Raw genomic sequence first — 14,579 nt, 5'->3', positions numbered from 1 at the left:
TGGAAACCGGCAGCAATGGGAACAAAACTCTAATAATGGGAGAAACTAAAAGCAGAAGGAAAGCTTAAAAAACCACTACAGAAAGGGGTTGGTTGTCCCCAAAAAGAGCTTCAAATGACTGACGTCTTCTCACTGACACTAATAAACTCGAGAACGCGATCGACTGAGCGCGCGTCATCTGCTAAAATGGACGCTATATCAGGCGACAGCTGTAGACGGGCGCGTAACGGAGTAAAATAGGGGCACTCAAGTAAAAGGTGTCTTACCGTCCACAACTGAGAGCAGTGGGGACAGAGTGGGGGAGGATCGCCGCTTGAAAGATGTCGATGGCTAATAAAAAGATGTCGATGGCTAAAACGACAGTGCCCTATCCGGAGTCTAGTTAAAATTACCTCCTCCCGACGACGCATTCAGGAGGAAGAGGTCCAAGCACAGGGAAGAGCTTTCACGTCCTGCAATTTATTATGGGGAAGTGTCGACCAATGTTCGTGCCATAGAAGAACAACACGACAATATAAAATACACTGTAGATCGGCGAAGGGAATTGTGTGAATAGCTGGCCGAAGAAGAGACTGCAGCCTTGGCTGAGCTAGCAGAACAGTACCGACCGAAAGGTCCAAATGAGAGAGATTTGTCGTGGAGGCAGACAAAAATGTAGGGTCCCCAGTGTCGAGGCAAACAAGAGCCGCTTGGTGGAAGACATCTAGCCATAGTGAGCCATGCGGACAAGGATGTGGAGATCCCCAAAGCGGGTGGTGGGCATTGAAGTCCCCAACCAGCAAAAAGGGGGTGGAAGCTGACCAAGAAGATGAAGGAGATCAGCTCATGCCGTTTATGTGGACGATGGAATGTATACAGTACAAAGAGAGAAGGTGTATCCAGAAAGGGAAAGACGGACAGCGACCGCTTGGAAGGAAGTGTTTAAGGGGATTGGGTGATAATGGAGAGTATTATGGAGAAGAATCACGAGTCCATGTGCTGGAGTGCCTTCAACAGAGGGGAGATCAAATAGGACTGACTGAAAATGGGGGGAAACAAAGCGGTCATGGGGACGCAGCTTTGTTTCCTGAAGACAGAAGATGACCGGCGAGTAGGATCATAAGAGGATCATCAATTCATCCCGATTGGCTCGAATGCCGTGGATATTCCACTGGATAATGGACATAGGGTGGACAGAAAATGGAAGAATGTAACCAAGGTTGCTGTCAATGACTGCTTAGAGTTTGCGACCGACAGCGTGGAACGGCACTCAGCCAAAGGCAGAAGATCCTGATCTATAGGTTGTTCAGGAGCAGCTCCTGCCACCAGCGATCGGCCGGTTGATCGGCCGCCAGCAGTGCGCCTCGGCGACACAGAAGACGGCCGAGGGCGGTTACCGCCAGGTGGTGCTGTAGATGAGACGCCGTGGCGGAGAAAGAGAGGAACTGGGTTTCTTTTTAGCCTTCTTGGAAACATGTTTAGATGAAGGAGGAACCGATGGTTGTGAAGTTGGGATACGTAAAAGATCTTCACAAGTATGCTCTTTTTTGGAAGTCCGGGTGTCTGACTTTTGGGATCGAGATTTAGCAGAACCCGATGAAGGGTGAGCCATAGAGTGAGCAGGTGAAAGTGGGGAGGTTGAACGGGCGATCTTTGCGCTGGCCAATCTGACGACCGAGTCACTAAAGGTGAGATCACAAGTCTGCGTGGCCGCCTCCTTTGTTGGCCAAGGAGAGGCAAGGACAGTGCTGTATTTTCCTATCTGAGGCACAGTGGGCTTTCGAATGGCGAATAATTTTCGAGCAGCAAAGGTCGACACCTTTTCCTTCACTCTGATTTCCTGAATGAGCTTTTCATCTTTAAAAATGGGACAATCTCGAGAGGAAGCAGCACGGTCACCCACACAGTTGATGCAACAAGGGGATGGAGGTGGACAAGCACCCTCATGGGCATCCTTGCCACACGTAACACATTTGGCTGGGTTGGAACAGGACTCGCTGGTATGACTGAACCGCTGGCACTGATAGCAACATGTAGGGTTTGGGACGTAGGGGCGAATGGAAATTCTCATAATCCGCTTTTATTTTCGATGGGAGTTGAACTTTGTCAAATGTCAAGAAGACAGTACGGGTTGAAACGATGTTAGTGTCAACCCTTTTCATGACTAAACAGCCGTTACGCTCTGGTCAGACAGGTAGTGTTGAAGTTCCCCATCAGATAATTCGTCGAGGGAGCGTGTATAAACGACTCCATGCGAGGAATTTAAAGTGTGGTGCACTTCCACCCGGACAGGGAAGGTGTGGAGCAGTGAAGTACGCAGCAATTTTTGTGCCTGGAGGGCACTGACTGTTTGTAACAACAAGGTGCCATTCCGTAATCTGGAACAAGACTTTACAGGACCTGCAATTGCGTCGACACCTTTCTGAATAATGAAAGGATTGACCGTGGAGAGGTCGTGACCTTTGTCAGATCGAGAAACAACAAGGAACTGTGGCAACGATGGAAGAACTGTCTGTGGCTGAGACTCTGTGAACTTACACTTGTGAGCAGATGTAGTGGAACATGAGGAAACCATTGCGGAAGAATCCCCATGATTACCGGCATCTCCAATGGCATGCTCCTCCCTTGTGGGGGCCCTCTCTGAGGGCACTCCCGCCTTAGGCGATTGTTCACACCTCAGGTCACACCTCCTGTGAAACTGACGGAGGGACCAATCAGCACTTTCGGAAGGTATCAGCTCGGGTCATCACCCCTCCCTGGGCCTGGCCGTTACCAGGGGGTACGTACGTGTCCTACCTGTCTACCCGCGGCGGGGAATTACGCGTTACCCCGTCACCGGCTACGCATGAAAATGCGTGTGTCGGTCTTCAGACACGCACAGGGAGGAAAAAAGAGAAAAACAAAGAAAGGGAAAGGTGAAGAAGAGAGATCTCAAACGCCGCAGCGGAGAAAATGGTAAAGAGAAGAGGCAAGGAAAAAAGGACAAATGAAGGATGAAGACGTGCAAGCAGAGAAAGCGAAGAATGCGTTACAGTTTTAAGTGTCCATCTCCGGACGTAGGCACAAAACATACTCCCAGAGGGGGAGTAAGGGAAGGAAAGAGCCGGTGGTTAGGGGAGGGGGGCGAAGATGGGGGATAGGGAAGGATGCGGAAAAGGAAGGTATGCAGCCCAGAAAGGAAGGAGGGCCACATTAGCTCGGGGTCCCATGCTCGCTACGCACGTATCGTGCTGCGAGCACTTACGCTTAAGCCGACGAAGGTGAGGAAGCCAAGTCAATCTGATGTCTAAAACCAGCCCCATTCTCCTGGATATGGGGGAGGGAACTATGGGAGGCACCAACTTGGACACGCAAGTACGAAGTAACAGGAAATTTTGGATAAATATCTGGAGTGGGCCTCCGAGACCCACTCCTATAAAGTGGCAAGGGTATGGTGTCACCAGGTGGTGTCATACACTTCTTGTAAATAAAAAAAAGACGGCAACAAGGTGTTGGCATCTGGAAAAGGCTGTTCAGATGGCAGACTCGAGGGACACAAGATTTATCAGTGGTAGAGTGACCCAGGCGGAAACCGCCCTGGCACGGAGAAAGCAAGGACCCACACTAACCACTGACACACCGTATGTTTCAGTAGCTTACTAAGAACATTGGTGAGGCTGATGAGCCAATAGCTAACCACATAAAGCAGGTTTTTGCCAGGTTTGAGCACTGGTACAATGGTGCTCTCCCGCCAGTGCGATGGAAAGACGCCATCGCACCAGATCCGGTTAATGATCACCCACCAGTGCAATGGAAAGACGCCATCGCACCAGATCCAGTTAAAGATCAAGGAGACAGCTTGTAGTCAGACGAGAGATGTTTAATCACCCGACTGGATTCGATCTGGCCAGGAGCTGTGTCGGGTCAATTTGCAAAGGCACTGAGGATCTCCCGCTCTGTAAATGGGGTGTTGTAGGGTTCACTGTGGTGTGAAGGGAACAAGAGGACTTTCGCTTCCAGCCACCGTTTGAGATTACGAAAGCCTGGGGGTTAATTCTTTGCTGCAGAGGTGCGAACATAGTTCTCAGCTAAGTGTTTGGCAATTGCGTTTGTGTTGTTAGATAACAAGTCATGTATCTTAACACTGAGATCACCTGTTGGGACACCTGTGGTCAACATGTACCTCTGCCAACACTCCTGTTTCTGTAATCTGATAAGCTGGCGAACACAGGCACGGAGCCATGTAAAGGTTACGAGTTGCACCAGGGAAGGGTGCCACTTATGCCACTGTAGAGCTCACCAACACTTCTTAATTGCCTCAGCAACTTCCGGTGACCACCAAGGGACTGCCTTTCGCCAGGGGGGGGGGGGGGGGCACCCTAAACAACGAGGGATTGCATTTTCCGCCGCAGAAACGATCGTTGTTCACTGCTCAACCACACTGAGGTTACAATGTGGGAGAGATTCAACAGTGACAGCAGAGGTGAATGCTTCTGACTGCCTTGTTTAAAGCCCACCTGTGCAGGCTTCCGTGGGCCTGACACTGGGGCAGACAGGAAGATTGGGAGTGGTCGCTACCACACAGGTTGTCAAGTGCTCTCCAGTGGATAGATGGGAGAAGACCAGGACTGCAAACCAAGAGATCAATGGCAAAGTATGTGCCATGTGCCACACTGAAATGTGTGGGGGCACCTGTATTTCATAGGCAGAGGAAGAGTTGTGACAGTAAATTTTTGACTGTCTCTGCCTGGGCCATTAAGCAGTGCTACCCCACAAGGGGTTATGAACGTTAAAATCTCCCAAAAGTAGGAAAGGTTTAGGGAGTTGATAAATCTGTGCAGCCAATGCGTTCAGGGGTACTGCACCATCTGGAGGAAGATAAACATTGCAGCCAGTCATTTCCCGCTTCGTCCTTATCGTGACTGCCACATCTTCAACAGGGGTTTGAAGAGGCACAGGTTCACTGCATACTGAGTTCGGACAGACACAAATGCCACCTGCCACTGTTCACTATGGTTCTTGTAATATCCCCTATAGCCGTGGAGGGCAGGGGCCCATGTTTCCAAAAATCATGTTTCCTGAGGGCAATGCAGAAAGCAGGTGTAAAGCTTAAGAGTTGCCATAGCTCAGCCAGGTGGTGGAAAAAACCGCTGCAATTCCACTGGAGAATGACATTGGCACAAGGCTGGGAAGTCATGCACACAAGGAGGCACATTATGCCTCAGGGTCACCGACTGAGTATTTGGAGTCATTTCTATGGTGGATGAGGCATCAGTGTGATCCAGGTCCACAGGGGACGCTAAGATCTCCACCGCATCCTCAGGTGCAGAATTGGTAGGGAGTGACAGTGTTGGGGCGACCAGACAGTGCTGTTTCTTAGCAGACTACTATTTAGTTTGCTTGCTCTCTCACTTCTCTTTAGAGGCTTGCTGGGAAGATTTCACTGAAGCAGCTTCAGGCACGGCAGAAGACAAGCTCTTCGTCCAGCAGCTTTTGGCTCCTTGAGCCACTGGTGAGTGTCCACCATGGCATTAGTTGAGACATTGGAAGAGGGTCCCCAAGGGACCCCTTTTGCACGAGAGGAGCCGGACGAAGCTGTTGCAAGTACCACCCATGTAGTTGTTTGAAGAGAAGTGAGGACATGTAACAGTGACTGGAAGAGCCACTGTGAAGTGACCAGGAGTAACATTTTACCTGTTTACATCCCAAAAGAAATTTACTTGCCTCTTTCCTTATTGATTTACTTGCCTTATTAACCCTCCTACCCCTATCAATTGAGATAAGGAAAAATACAAATGAGAAGAATAACATCCCAGCCAGTTACCTTGGCCATTGCCCTATCGGCGAAAGGCCTTTACCACATGGATACATAAGCGGCAGTTTTAAGAGTTTATTTCCTCGATTTCTGAAAAAGTATGCATTTGTGGACCCTATACCTGATGAGAAATGCTCTATTTACAATTATCTATTGATCCCACCACTTTTGAGTCGATTGCTCGTCATAATCTTTTGGGGTGGTTTTCTCAAAAACAGGAAGGTGTTGAGCCAAAATATCTTAGAGCCCTTCCTTTTAGGTTGTAAACAAGCGACCTGCCAAATATTGAGCTGAATCGGTTGGCCATGTCTGAGGCCTTCCTCTTGTTAGTCTGCTTCATTGCAGATCATCCGCCCTGATGCCTCCCTCTCCGATCACGGGCTCTCCCCACGGGCACCACATAGCCACAGCAAAGGTCAACTGCCATGATGAGCATTGCCAAGAGTCCTGATGCCCCAGGAAGACAGAAATCTACTCCTTGGCATACATGGTGAGTTTACAGCTTGGGTATCAGCAGTGTGATCACTGCATTGTCAGCGGGCTACCACCAAATGTGTACATGACTGCCCCACCACAATGGACTGGTTACTGTGCTAGATATTGGGCACAGAGAAATCCAGTACTGCCATGGGGGCAAAAAGAGGACAGGAGACAACATAAGAGGATTTTCTTTTTTTTTTTTTTTTTTGTGGTTTTAGGGCGCAAAACTGCTAAGGTCATTAGCGCCCAGCCCGTGACTTAAGACAGTAAAAAACCGAATTTTAAAACCAGCAGCAATGGGAACAAAGTCAGAAAATTTGAGAAACTAAAAATAGAAGAATTCTTAAAAATCCACTACAGAAAGGGGGTGATTGTCCCCAAAAAAAGGTTCAAATGACTGACGCCATTTCACTGTCACTAATAAACTGGAGAACGCGGTCGGCGGAGCGCGTGTCATCTGCTAAAATCGACGATAGATCAGGCGATAGCTGTAGACGGGAGCGTAATGGATTAAAATAGGGGCATTCAATTAAAAGGTGTCTTACCGTCCACAGCTGAGAGCAGTGGGGACAGAGTGGGGGAGGATCGCCGCTTAAAAGATGTCGATGGCTAAAACGACAGTGCCCTATCCGGAGTCTAGCTAAAATTACCTCCTCCCGACGACGCGTTCGGGAGGAAGAGGTCCAAGCGCAAGGAAGGGCTTTCACTTCCCGCAATTTATTACAGGGAAGTGCCGACCAATGCGCATGCCATAAATGAGCAACTTGGCGACATAAACCGCTCCGTGGATCGGTGAAGGGAAGCGACCGAATAGCTGGCCGAGGAAGAGAGACTGCGGCCTTGGCCGCTATATCGGCCGCCTCATTCCCACAGATACCAGCGTGTCCCGGGAGCCAGAGGAACGCCACCGAGACGCCCCTCAGGTGGAGCAAGCGCAGACAGTCCTGAATCCGGTGGACCAGAGGGTGCACAGGGTAAAGAGCTTGGAGACTGAGGAGAGAGCTGAGAGAATCTGAGCAGATTACGTACTGTATCCGCTGATGGCGGCGGATGTAGTGGACAGCCTGGAGAACAGCGTAAAGCTCCGCAGTATAAACCGAACACTGGTCGGGAAGCCGAAATGATTTGGGGTGTCGCCAACAATATAAGCACTCCCTACACCTAACGATGTTTTCGAGCCATCGGTGTAAATAAATGTGGCCTCCGTCATTGCTGCACATAGAGCAGCAAATGCCCGACGATAAACAAGTGTAGGGGTACCATCCTTGGGAAATTGACAAAGGTCACGGAGCAGGCAGATCCGGGGACGGAGCCAAGGCGGTGCTGTACCCCAAGTTGTCCAGAAGGTTTTAGGAAAGCAGAAGGAAAGAGAATGGAGCAGTTGACGGAAGCGGACTCCCGGGGGTAGTAGGGAAGAGGAGCGGCCTGCATACCCTACATCAAAGGAGGCGTCGAAAAAAAGGTCATGGGCTGGATTAGTAGGCATGGAAGACAGATGGCTAGCATAACGACTCAGGAGTACTGCCCGCCGATTGGACAGCGGAGGTTCAGCAGTCTCAGCATAAAGGCTTTCCACAGGGCTAGTGTAAAAAGCTCCAGACACTAAACGTAATCCACGGTGGTGGATAGAGTCGAGACGCCGAAGAATAGACGGCCGAGCAGAGGAGTAGACTATGCTTCCATAATCCAATTTCGAGCGCACTAAGGCGCGATAGAGGCGGAGAAGGACCACTCGGTCCGCTCCCCAGGAGGTACCATTCAGGACACGGAGGGTGTTAAGCGATCGCAGACAGCGAGCCAAAAGATAGGAAACGTGGGAGGACCAGCTTAGTTTTCTGTCAAACATAAGACCCAAGAATTTAGCGACGTCTGAAAACGGAAGGTTGACAGGACCTAGATGTAAGGAGGGCGGAAGAAACTCCTTACGTCGCCAAAAATTGACACAAACGGTCTTACTGGGTGAGAAACGGAAGCCAGTTTCGATGCTCCACGAGTGGAGGCGATCGAGACATCCTTGAAGACGTCGTTCAAGAAGGCTGGTCCGTTGAGAGCTGTAGTAGATCGCAAAATCGTCCACAAAGAGGGAGCCCGAGACATCAGGAGGGAGACAATCCATAATTGGATTTATGGCGATGGCAAATAGTACAACACTCAGCACAGATCCCTGGGGTACCCCGTTTTCTTGGGAGAAAGTACGGGAGAGAGTAGTGTTCACCCACACCCTAAAAGTGCGCTCTGCCATAAATTCGCGAAGAAAAAGGGGCAGCCGGCCTCGAAAGCCCCAAGAGAACAGTGTGCGGAGGATGCCTGTCCTCCAACAGGTATCGTATGCTCTCTCCAGATCAAAAAATATTGCTACCGTTTGGCGTTTCCGGAGAAAATTGTTCATGATACAAGTGGAGAGAGCAACAAGATGGTCAACGGCAGAACGATGCTTCCGAAATCTGCATTGGGCTGGTGTTAAAAGACTGCGGGATTCTAGCCACCAAGCTAAACGGTAATTCACCATACGCTCCAAAACCTTACAGACACTACTCGTGAGAGAAATGGGGCGATAGCTAGAGGGGAGATGTTTGTCCTTTCCAGGTTTCGGAACGGGAACGACAATAGCTTCCCGCCACCGTTTGGGAAAGGTACTGTCGGTCCAAATTCGATTATAAAGGCGAAGGAGGTAACGCAGACTAGGGGTTGATAAATGCAGCAACATTTGGACATGGATACCATCCGGTCCCGGGGCGGAGGAGCGAGAAGATGAGAGGGCATGTTGGAGTTCCCGCATGGAGAAAACAGTATTATAGCTTTCGCGATTTTGAGAGGATGAAGGAAGAGGTCGCACTTCCGCTGCACGTTTCTTCGGGAGAAACGCTGGCGGGTAATTTGAAGAGCTCGAAATCTCAGCAAAGTGCTGACCCAACGAGTTAGAAATTGCGACGGGGTCCACTAAGGTATCATGCGCGACAGTGAGCCCAGAGACCGGGGAGAAACTAGGCGCGCCTGAGAACCGTCGAAGCCGACTCCAAACTTCCGAGGAGGGAGTGAAGGTGTTAAATGAGCTAATAAAGAATTTCCAGCTTGCCTTCTTGCTATCGCGGATGACGCGACGGCATCGCGCACGGAGCTGCTTATAGCGGATACAGTTGGCCAAAGTAGGATGGTGACGGAAAATGCGAAGAGCACGTCGCCGCTCACGTATTGCATCACGGCATGCCTCGTTCCACCAAGGAACTGGGGGGCGCCGGGGCAATTCGGAGGTGCGTGGTACTGAACGTTCCGCAGCTGTAAGGATAACGTCGGTAATATGTGTGACCTCATCGTCGACGCTGGGAAAGCGACGGTCATCGAATGTCGCGAGAGACGAAAAAAGTGTCCAATCGGCTTGGGCAAACTTCCAGCGTCGCGGGCGCATATATGGCAGTTGAGGCTGCAGTCTGAGGACACATGGAAAGTGGTCACTCGAGTGTGTATCATCAAGGGCGAACCATTCGAAGCGCCGAGCTAGCGGAACAGTACCGACCGCAAGGTCCAAATGAGATAAGGTTGTCGTGGAGGCAGACAAAAATGTGGGGACCCCAGTGTTGAGGCAAACTAGATCCGCTTGGTGGAAGACGTCTAGCAATATGGAGCCACGTGGACAAGGATGAGGAGATCCCCAAAGCGGGTGGTGGGCATTGAAGTCCCCAACCAGCAAATAGGGGGGTGGAAGCTGACCAAGAAGATGAAGGAGATCAGCTCGTGCCATTGGTGTGGATGATGGAATGTATACAGTACAAAGAGAGAACGTGTATCCAGAAAGGGAAAGACGGACGGCGACAGCTTGGAAGGAACTGTTTAAGGGGATTGGGTGATAATGGAGAGTATCATGGAGAAGAATCATGAGTCCTCCATGGGCTGGAGTGCCTTCAACAGAGGGGAGGTCATATCGGACGGACTGAAAGTGAGGGAGAACAAAGCGGTCATGGGGACGCAGCTTTGTTTCCTGAAGACAGAAGATGACCGGCGAGTAGGAGCGTAAGAGGACCGACAATTCATCCCGATTGGCTCGAATGCCGCGGATATTCCAGTGGATAATGGACATGGGGTGAAAGGAAAATGGAGGAATGTGACCAAAGTTGCTGTCAACTCAGAGACTGCTCGGAGCTAGCAACAGACAGCATGGAATGGCATTCAGCCGAAGGCAGAAGATCCTGATCCATAGATTGGTCAGGAGCAGTCCCTGCCACCAGCGATCGGCCGGTTGACCGGCCACCAGCAGTACGCCTCGGCAACACAGAAGATGGCCGAGGGCGATTTCCGCCAGGTGGTGCTGTAGAGGGGGCACGCCTTGGCGGAGAAGGAGAGGAACTGGGTTTCTTTGTAGCCTTCTTGGAAGAATGTGGTTTAGATGAAGAAGGAACCGATGGTTGTGAAGTTGCGGTACGTAAAAACTCTTCACGAGTATGCTCTTTTTTCGAAGACTTGGCGTCCGACTTTTGGGCTCGAGATGTAGCAGAACTCGACGAAGGGTGAGCCACAGAGTGGGCAGGCGAAAGTGGTGAGGTTGAACGAGCGATCTTTGCGCTGGCCGATCTGACGACTGTGGTACTAAAGGTGAGGTCGCAAGTCTGCGTGGCTGCCTCCTTTGTTGGCCGAGGAGAAGCAAGGACAGTGCTGTATTTTCCTGTCTGAGGCAACGTGGGCTTGCGACTGGCGAATAATTTTCGAGCAGCAAAGGTCGACACCTTTTCCTTCACCCTTATTTCCTGGATGAGCTTCTCGTCCTTAAAAACGGGGCAATCTCGAGAGGAAGCAGCGTGGTCACCCATACAGTTGATGCAGCGAGGGGATGGAGGTGGACAAGCACCCTCATGGGCATCCTTGCCACACGTAACACATTTGGCTGGATTGGAACAGGACTGGCTGGTGTGATTGAACCACTGACATCGATAGCAACACGTAGGGTTTGGGACGTAAGGGCGAACGGAAATTATCTCATAGCCTGCTTTGATTTGCGATGGGAGTTGAACTGTGTCAAATGTCAAGAAGACAGTGCGGGTTGGAATGATGTTCGTGTCAACCCGTTTCATTACTCTATGAACTGCCGTTACGCCCTGGTCAGACAGATAGTGCTGAATTTCTTCGTCAGACAATCCATCGAGGGAGCGTGTATAAACGACTCCACGCGAGGAATTTAAGGTACGGTGCGGTTCCACCCGGACAGGGAAGGTGTGGAGCAGAGAAGTACGCAGCAATTTTTGTGCCTGGAGGGCACTGTGTGTTTCTAACAACAGGGTGCCATTCCGTAATCTGGAACAAGACTTTACAGGACCTGCTATTGCGTCGACACCTTTCTGAATAATGAAAGGGTTGCCGTGGAGAAGTCGTGACCTTCATCAGACCGAGAAACAACAAGGAACTGTGGCAACGATGGAAGAATCGTCTGTGGCTGAGACTCAGTATACTTACGTTTGTGAGCAGACTTAGTGGAAGGTGAGGAAACCATTGCGGAAGAATCCCCCATGATTACCGGCGTCTCCGATGGCGCGCTCCTCCCTTGTGGGGGCCCTCTCTGAGGGCACTCCCGCCTTAGGTGATTGTTCACACCTCAGGTCACACCTCCCGACAAACGGACGGAGGGACCAATCGGCATTTTCGGAAGGTATCAGCTCGGGTAATCACCCCTCCCTGGGCCTGGCCGTTACCAGGGGGTACGTACGTGTCCTACCTGTCTACCCGGGGCGGGGAATTACGCGTTACCCCGTCACCGGCTAAGCACGAAGGGCGTGGGTCGGCCTTCAGACACGCACAGGGAGGAAGAAAGAGAAAGGGAAAGGAAGGAAGAGAGGTCTCAAACGCCGCAGCGGAGAAAAGGGAAACAGAAGAGTTAAGGAAAAGAGAAGGACAAAGGAAGGAAGAAGACAAAAGCAAGGAAGGCGAAGAATACAGTACATTTACGAGCGTCCGTCTCCGGACGTAGGCACAAACCATACTCCCAGATGGGGAGAAAGGGAAGGAAAGAGCCAGAGGTGAGGGGAGGAGGGGCGAAGATAGGGATGGGGAAGGATGCGGAAAGGGAAGGTATGCAGCCCGGAAAGGAAGGAAGGCCACATTAGCTCGGGGTCCCGTGCTCGCTACGCACGTATCCACAAAAGAGTTGTGGACCCCCTGGGGGGGACCCCCAACATAAGAGGATGGCATACACCAGAAAGTGTCCTAGCCCAAATATTTGAATCGCAGGTGGAGATGCAAAGCCACGGTAAGAGATTCAGGATAACTTGTGCACCACGTAAGGCATCCTTCCCCATATAGCCTGCACTTCTGTAGAATTGTGAAAGTGGCAGGTCAAACCATAGAATGAGATCTGAACTCATAGGGCCAAAAAGTGAGAGACCCCTTTTAATTGCCTCATACAACAGGCAGGAATAACTCCTAACTCCCGGACCCACAGGGGGATATCATGTTCGGGTGGGGGAGAATTAGTGCTGCTTGTGAGCCTGCAGGTAGACAGTATGGCTGCCAGGTGCAGTCAGATTTGGAGAGAACAGTAGAGGTGGGGAGGAAGAGAGGGAGGGGTAAGGGGAAAAAGGTGGGTGCACTGGCAGAATAGAAAGCTGTGTTGTGCTGGAGTGGAAGCAGGGAAGGAGACAGGTAGGTGGAGAACAGGGACTAACTAAATGAGGTATATTGTGCTGGACAATATGTTTAGCTGTCCAACTGTGTGTTGGCCACAGTTTGTTGACAGCTAGTATGTGGCCAGACAGCTTCGTAATTGTCATGTCCACAAAGAAAGCAGCAAACTGGTTGCTCCTTAGTTTATAAATCACAGGTTCCCCATCTGTGAGGGACAGGAGATGGCTGTGACCAGACTGAAGGTGGTCTTGCATCTAGTCTATTTAAGGGATACAAGACATGAGACAAGGTATTGGGAGCAGGATTGGAGTAGGGACAGACAAGTATGAGTAGGTGATTTCGTGGGTGACAGAATACCACTATGGGAGGGGTGGTAAGATTAGTGGATATGAATTTCCTTGTTTCAGGGCAAGGCAAGAGGTAGTCTAAAGCCTGGCAGAGAATGTGATTCAGTTGCTCCAGTCTTGAATAGTACTGAGTCATGAGGGAAGTGTTCCTTTGTAGCCAGATGGTGAGTATGTGGGAGGTTTAAGGTGACTAGAGAGAAGGCACAGGACCTCTGTTTCTGTATAATATTCACCCGTCTCACTGAAACCCTTGATATGTATGGAGAGAGACTGCTGATCACTAGACTTGAGAACACAGGCTGTATTGAAAGGGCTTCATGGTATGGAATGGCTGACAGCTGTTCCAAATGGAGGTGTTGCTATGGCTGGTAGGTTTACTAAGGACGGAGGTACTGAATTAGTGAAAGTCAAGAACCTAAAACATTTAATTCAATAAAAGGTAGCCAAATTAATTTAGAAACACTTATGTCTTAACAAGAAAACAAAAACCAAGAGATCAGTAAATTAGGACCTACAAAAACTACCACATGGCTAAGATACAACAATGTATTGCCATGACTTGTTAGACTAGTAATAGCAAACGAACTGAAAATTGAGTGACTATTCAGGACTGTGAAACCTCTTAAATGAAGGCACACATGTTAAGATTTGTAGTAATAAAATGAAGGAAGGTTCAACGTGTTTTGACTTTTGATTTTCAACAGGGACTATTAACTTGTGTTCACATCTGAGTGGCTATGTCAATCAAATTTTGTTTCAACTCCCGATTTTAAGAGTAATATGAAAAAATTCAACTGAGGCTGAGAGTTTCATGAAAGTCTGATCCAATTAATATCAGTAAACTGGTAGTACTTCTTGCAACCTAAGTAGATGAATGTGCACAAATAAGCTGAAGTACAATCCTTGGACAAGCCAGCACTATTGCGATTGGGAAAAACTATTAAATCCACTGACAAAATTCAATGTAACACTTCAAAAAGTAAAAACATATTTAATAGTAAATGGGTAATTTACAATTACAACCCAACATCCAAGTAACTTCGAAGTAAATGGTGTCTTACAGCAAGAGTCTTCCCTGATCCAGTCTGGGCTATTCCAACCAAATCACGGCCACTTAGCGCAATAGGCCACCCCTGGGCTTGAATTGCTGTAGGCTCTGACCATCCTTGCTTCCTACAAAGAAATTGACATTTATGAGAATCCAGTAACAATACCTAAATGGTTCAACAATATATATCTTTATCATTGAAAATTTAGTGTAGAGAATTTCATACAACTTTTAATACTAACTACATGATTCAACCCTGTTCTCAGCTGGCCTCTACAGGAGAAAATAGTGCTATATTTCAATTATACAGCCACTTTGTCTTCAA

General features: G+C 49.5%; 1 protein-coding gene across 2 annotated transcripts in view; it reads right to left on the bottom strand.

Annotated features, from left to right (window-relative positions):
* The window catches only part of LOC126174852 (uncharacterized), a 45,165-nt gene that overhangs the window by 11,885 nt on the left and 18,701 nt on the right, over positions 1-14,579 (bottom strand). For both annotated transcript variants that reach the window (XM_049921243.1, XM_049921244.1), the window contains one exon: positions 14,268-14,379. In XM_049921243.1, the coding sequence (XP_049777200.1) occupies positions 14,268-14,379 (112 nt within the window). The remainder of the gene's footprint in view (positions 1-14,267; positions 14,380-14,579) is intronic.

Source organism: Schistocerca cancellata, chromosome 3 (assembly GCF_023864275.1).
Source record: "Schistocerca cancellata isolate TAMUIC-IGC-003103 chromosome 3, iqSchCanc2.1, whole genome shotgun sequence".
In the NCBI taxonomy this organism is placed as follows: domain Eukaryota; kingdom Metazoa; phylum Arthropoda; class Insecta; order Orthoptera; family Acrididae; genus Schistocerca; species Schistocerca cancellata.
The sequence above is the reverse complement of the archived record's forward strand: the minus strand, read 5'-3'. Positions and strand labels throughout refer to the sequence as shown.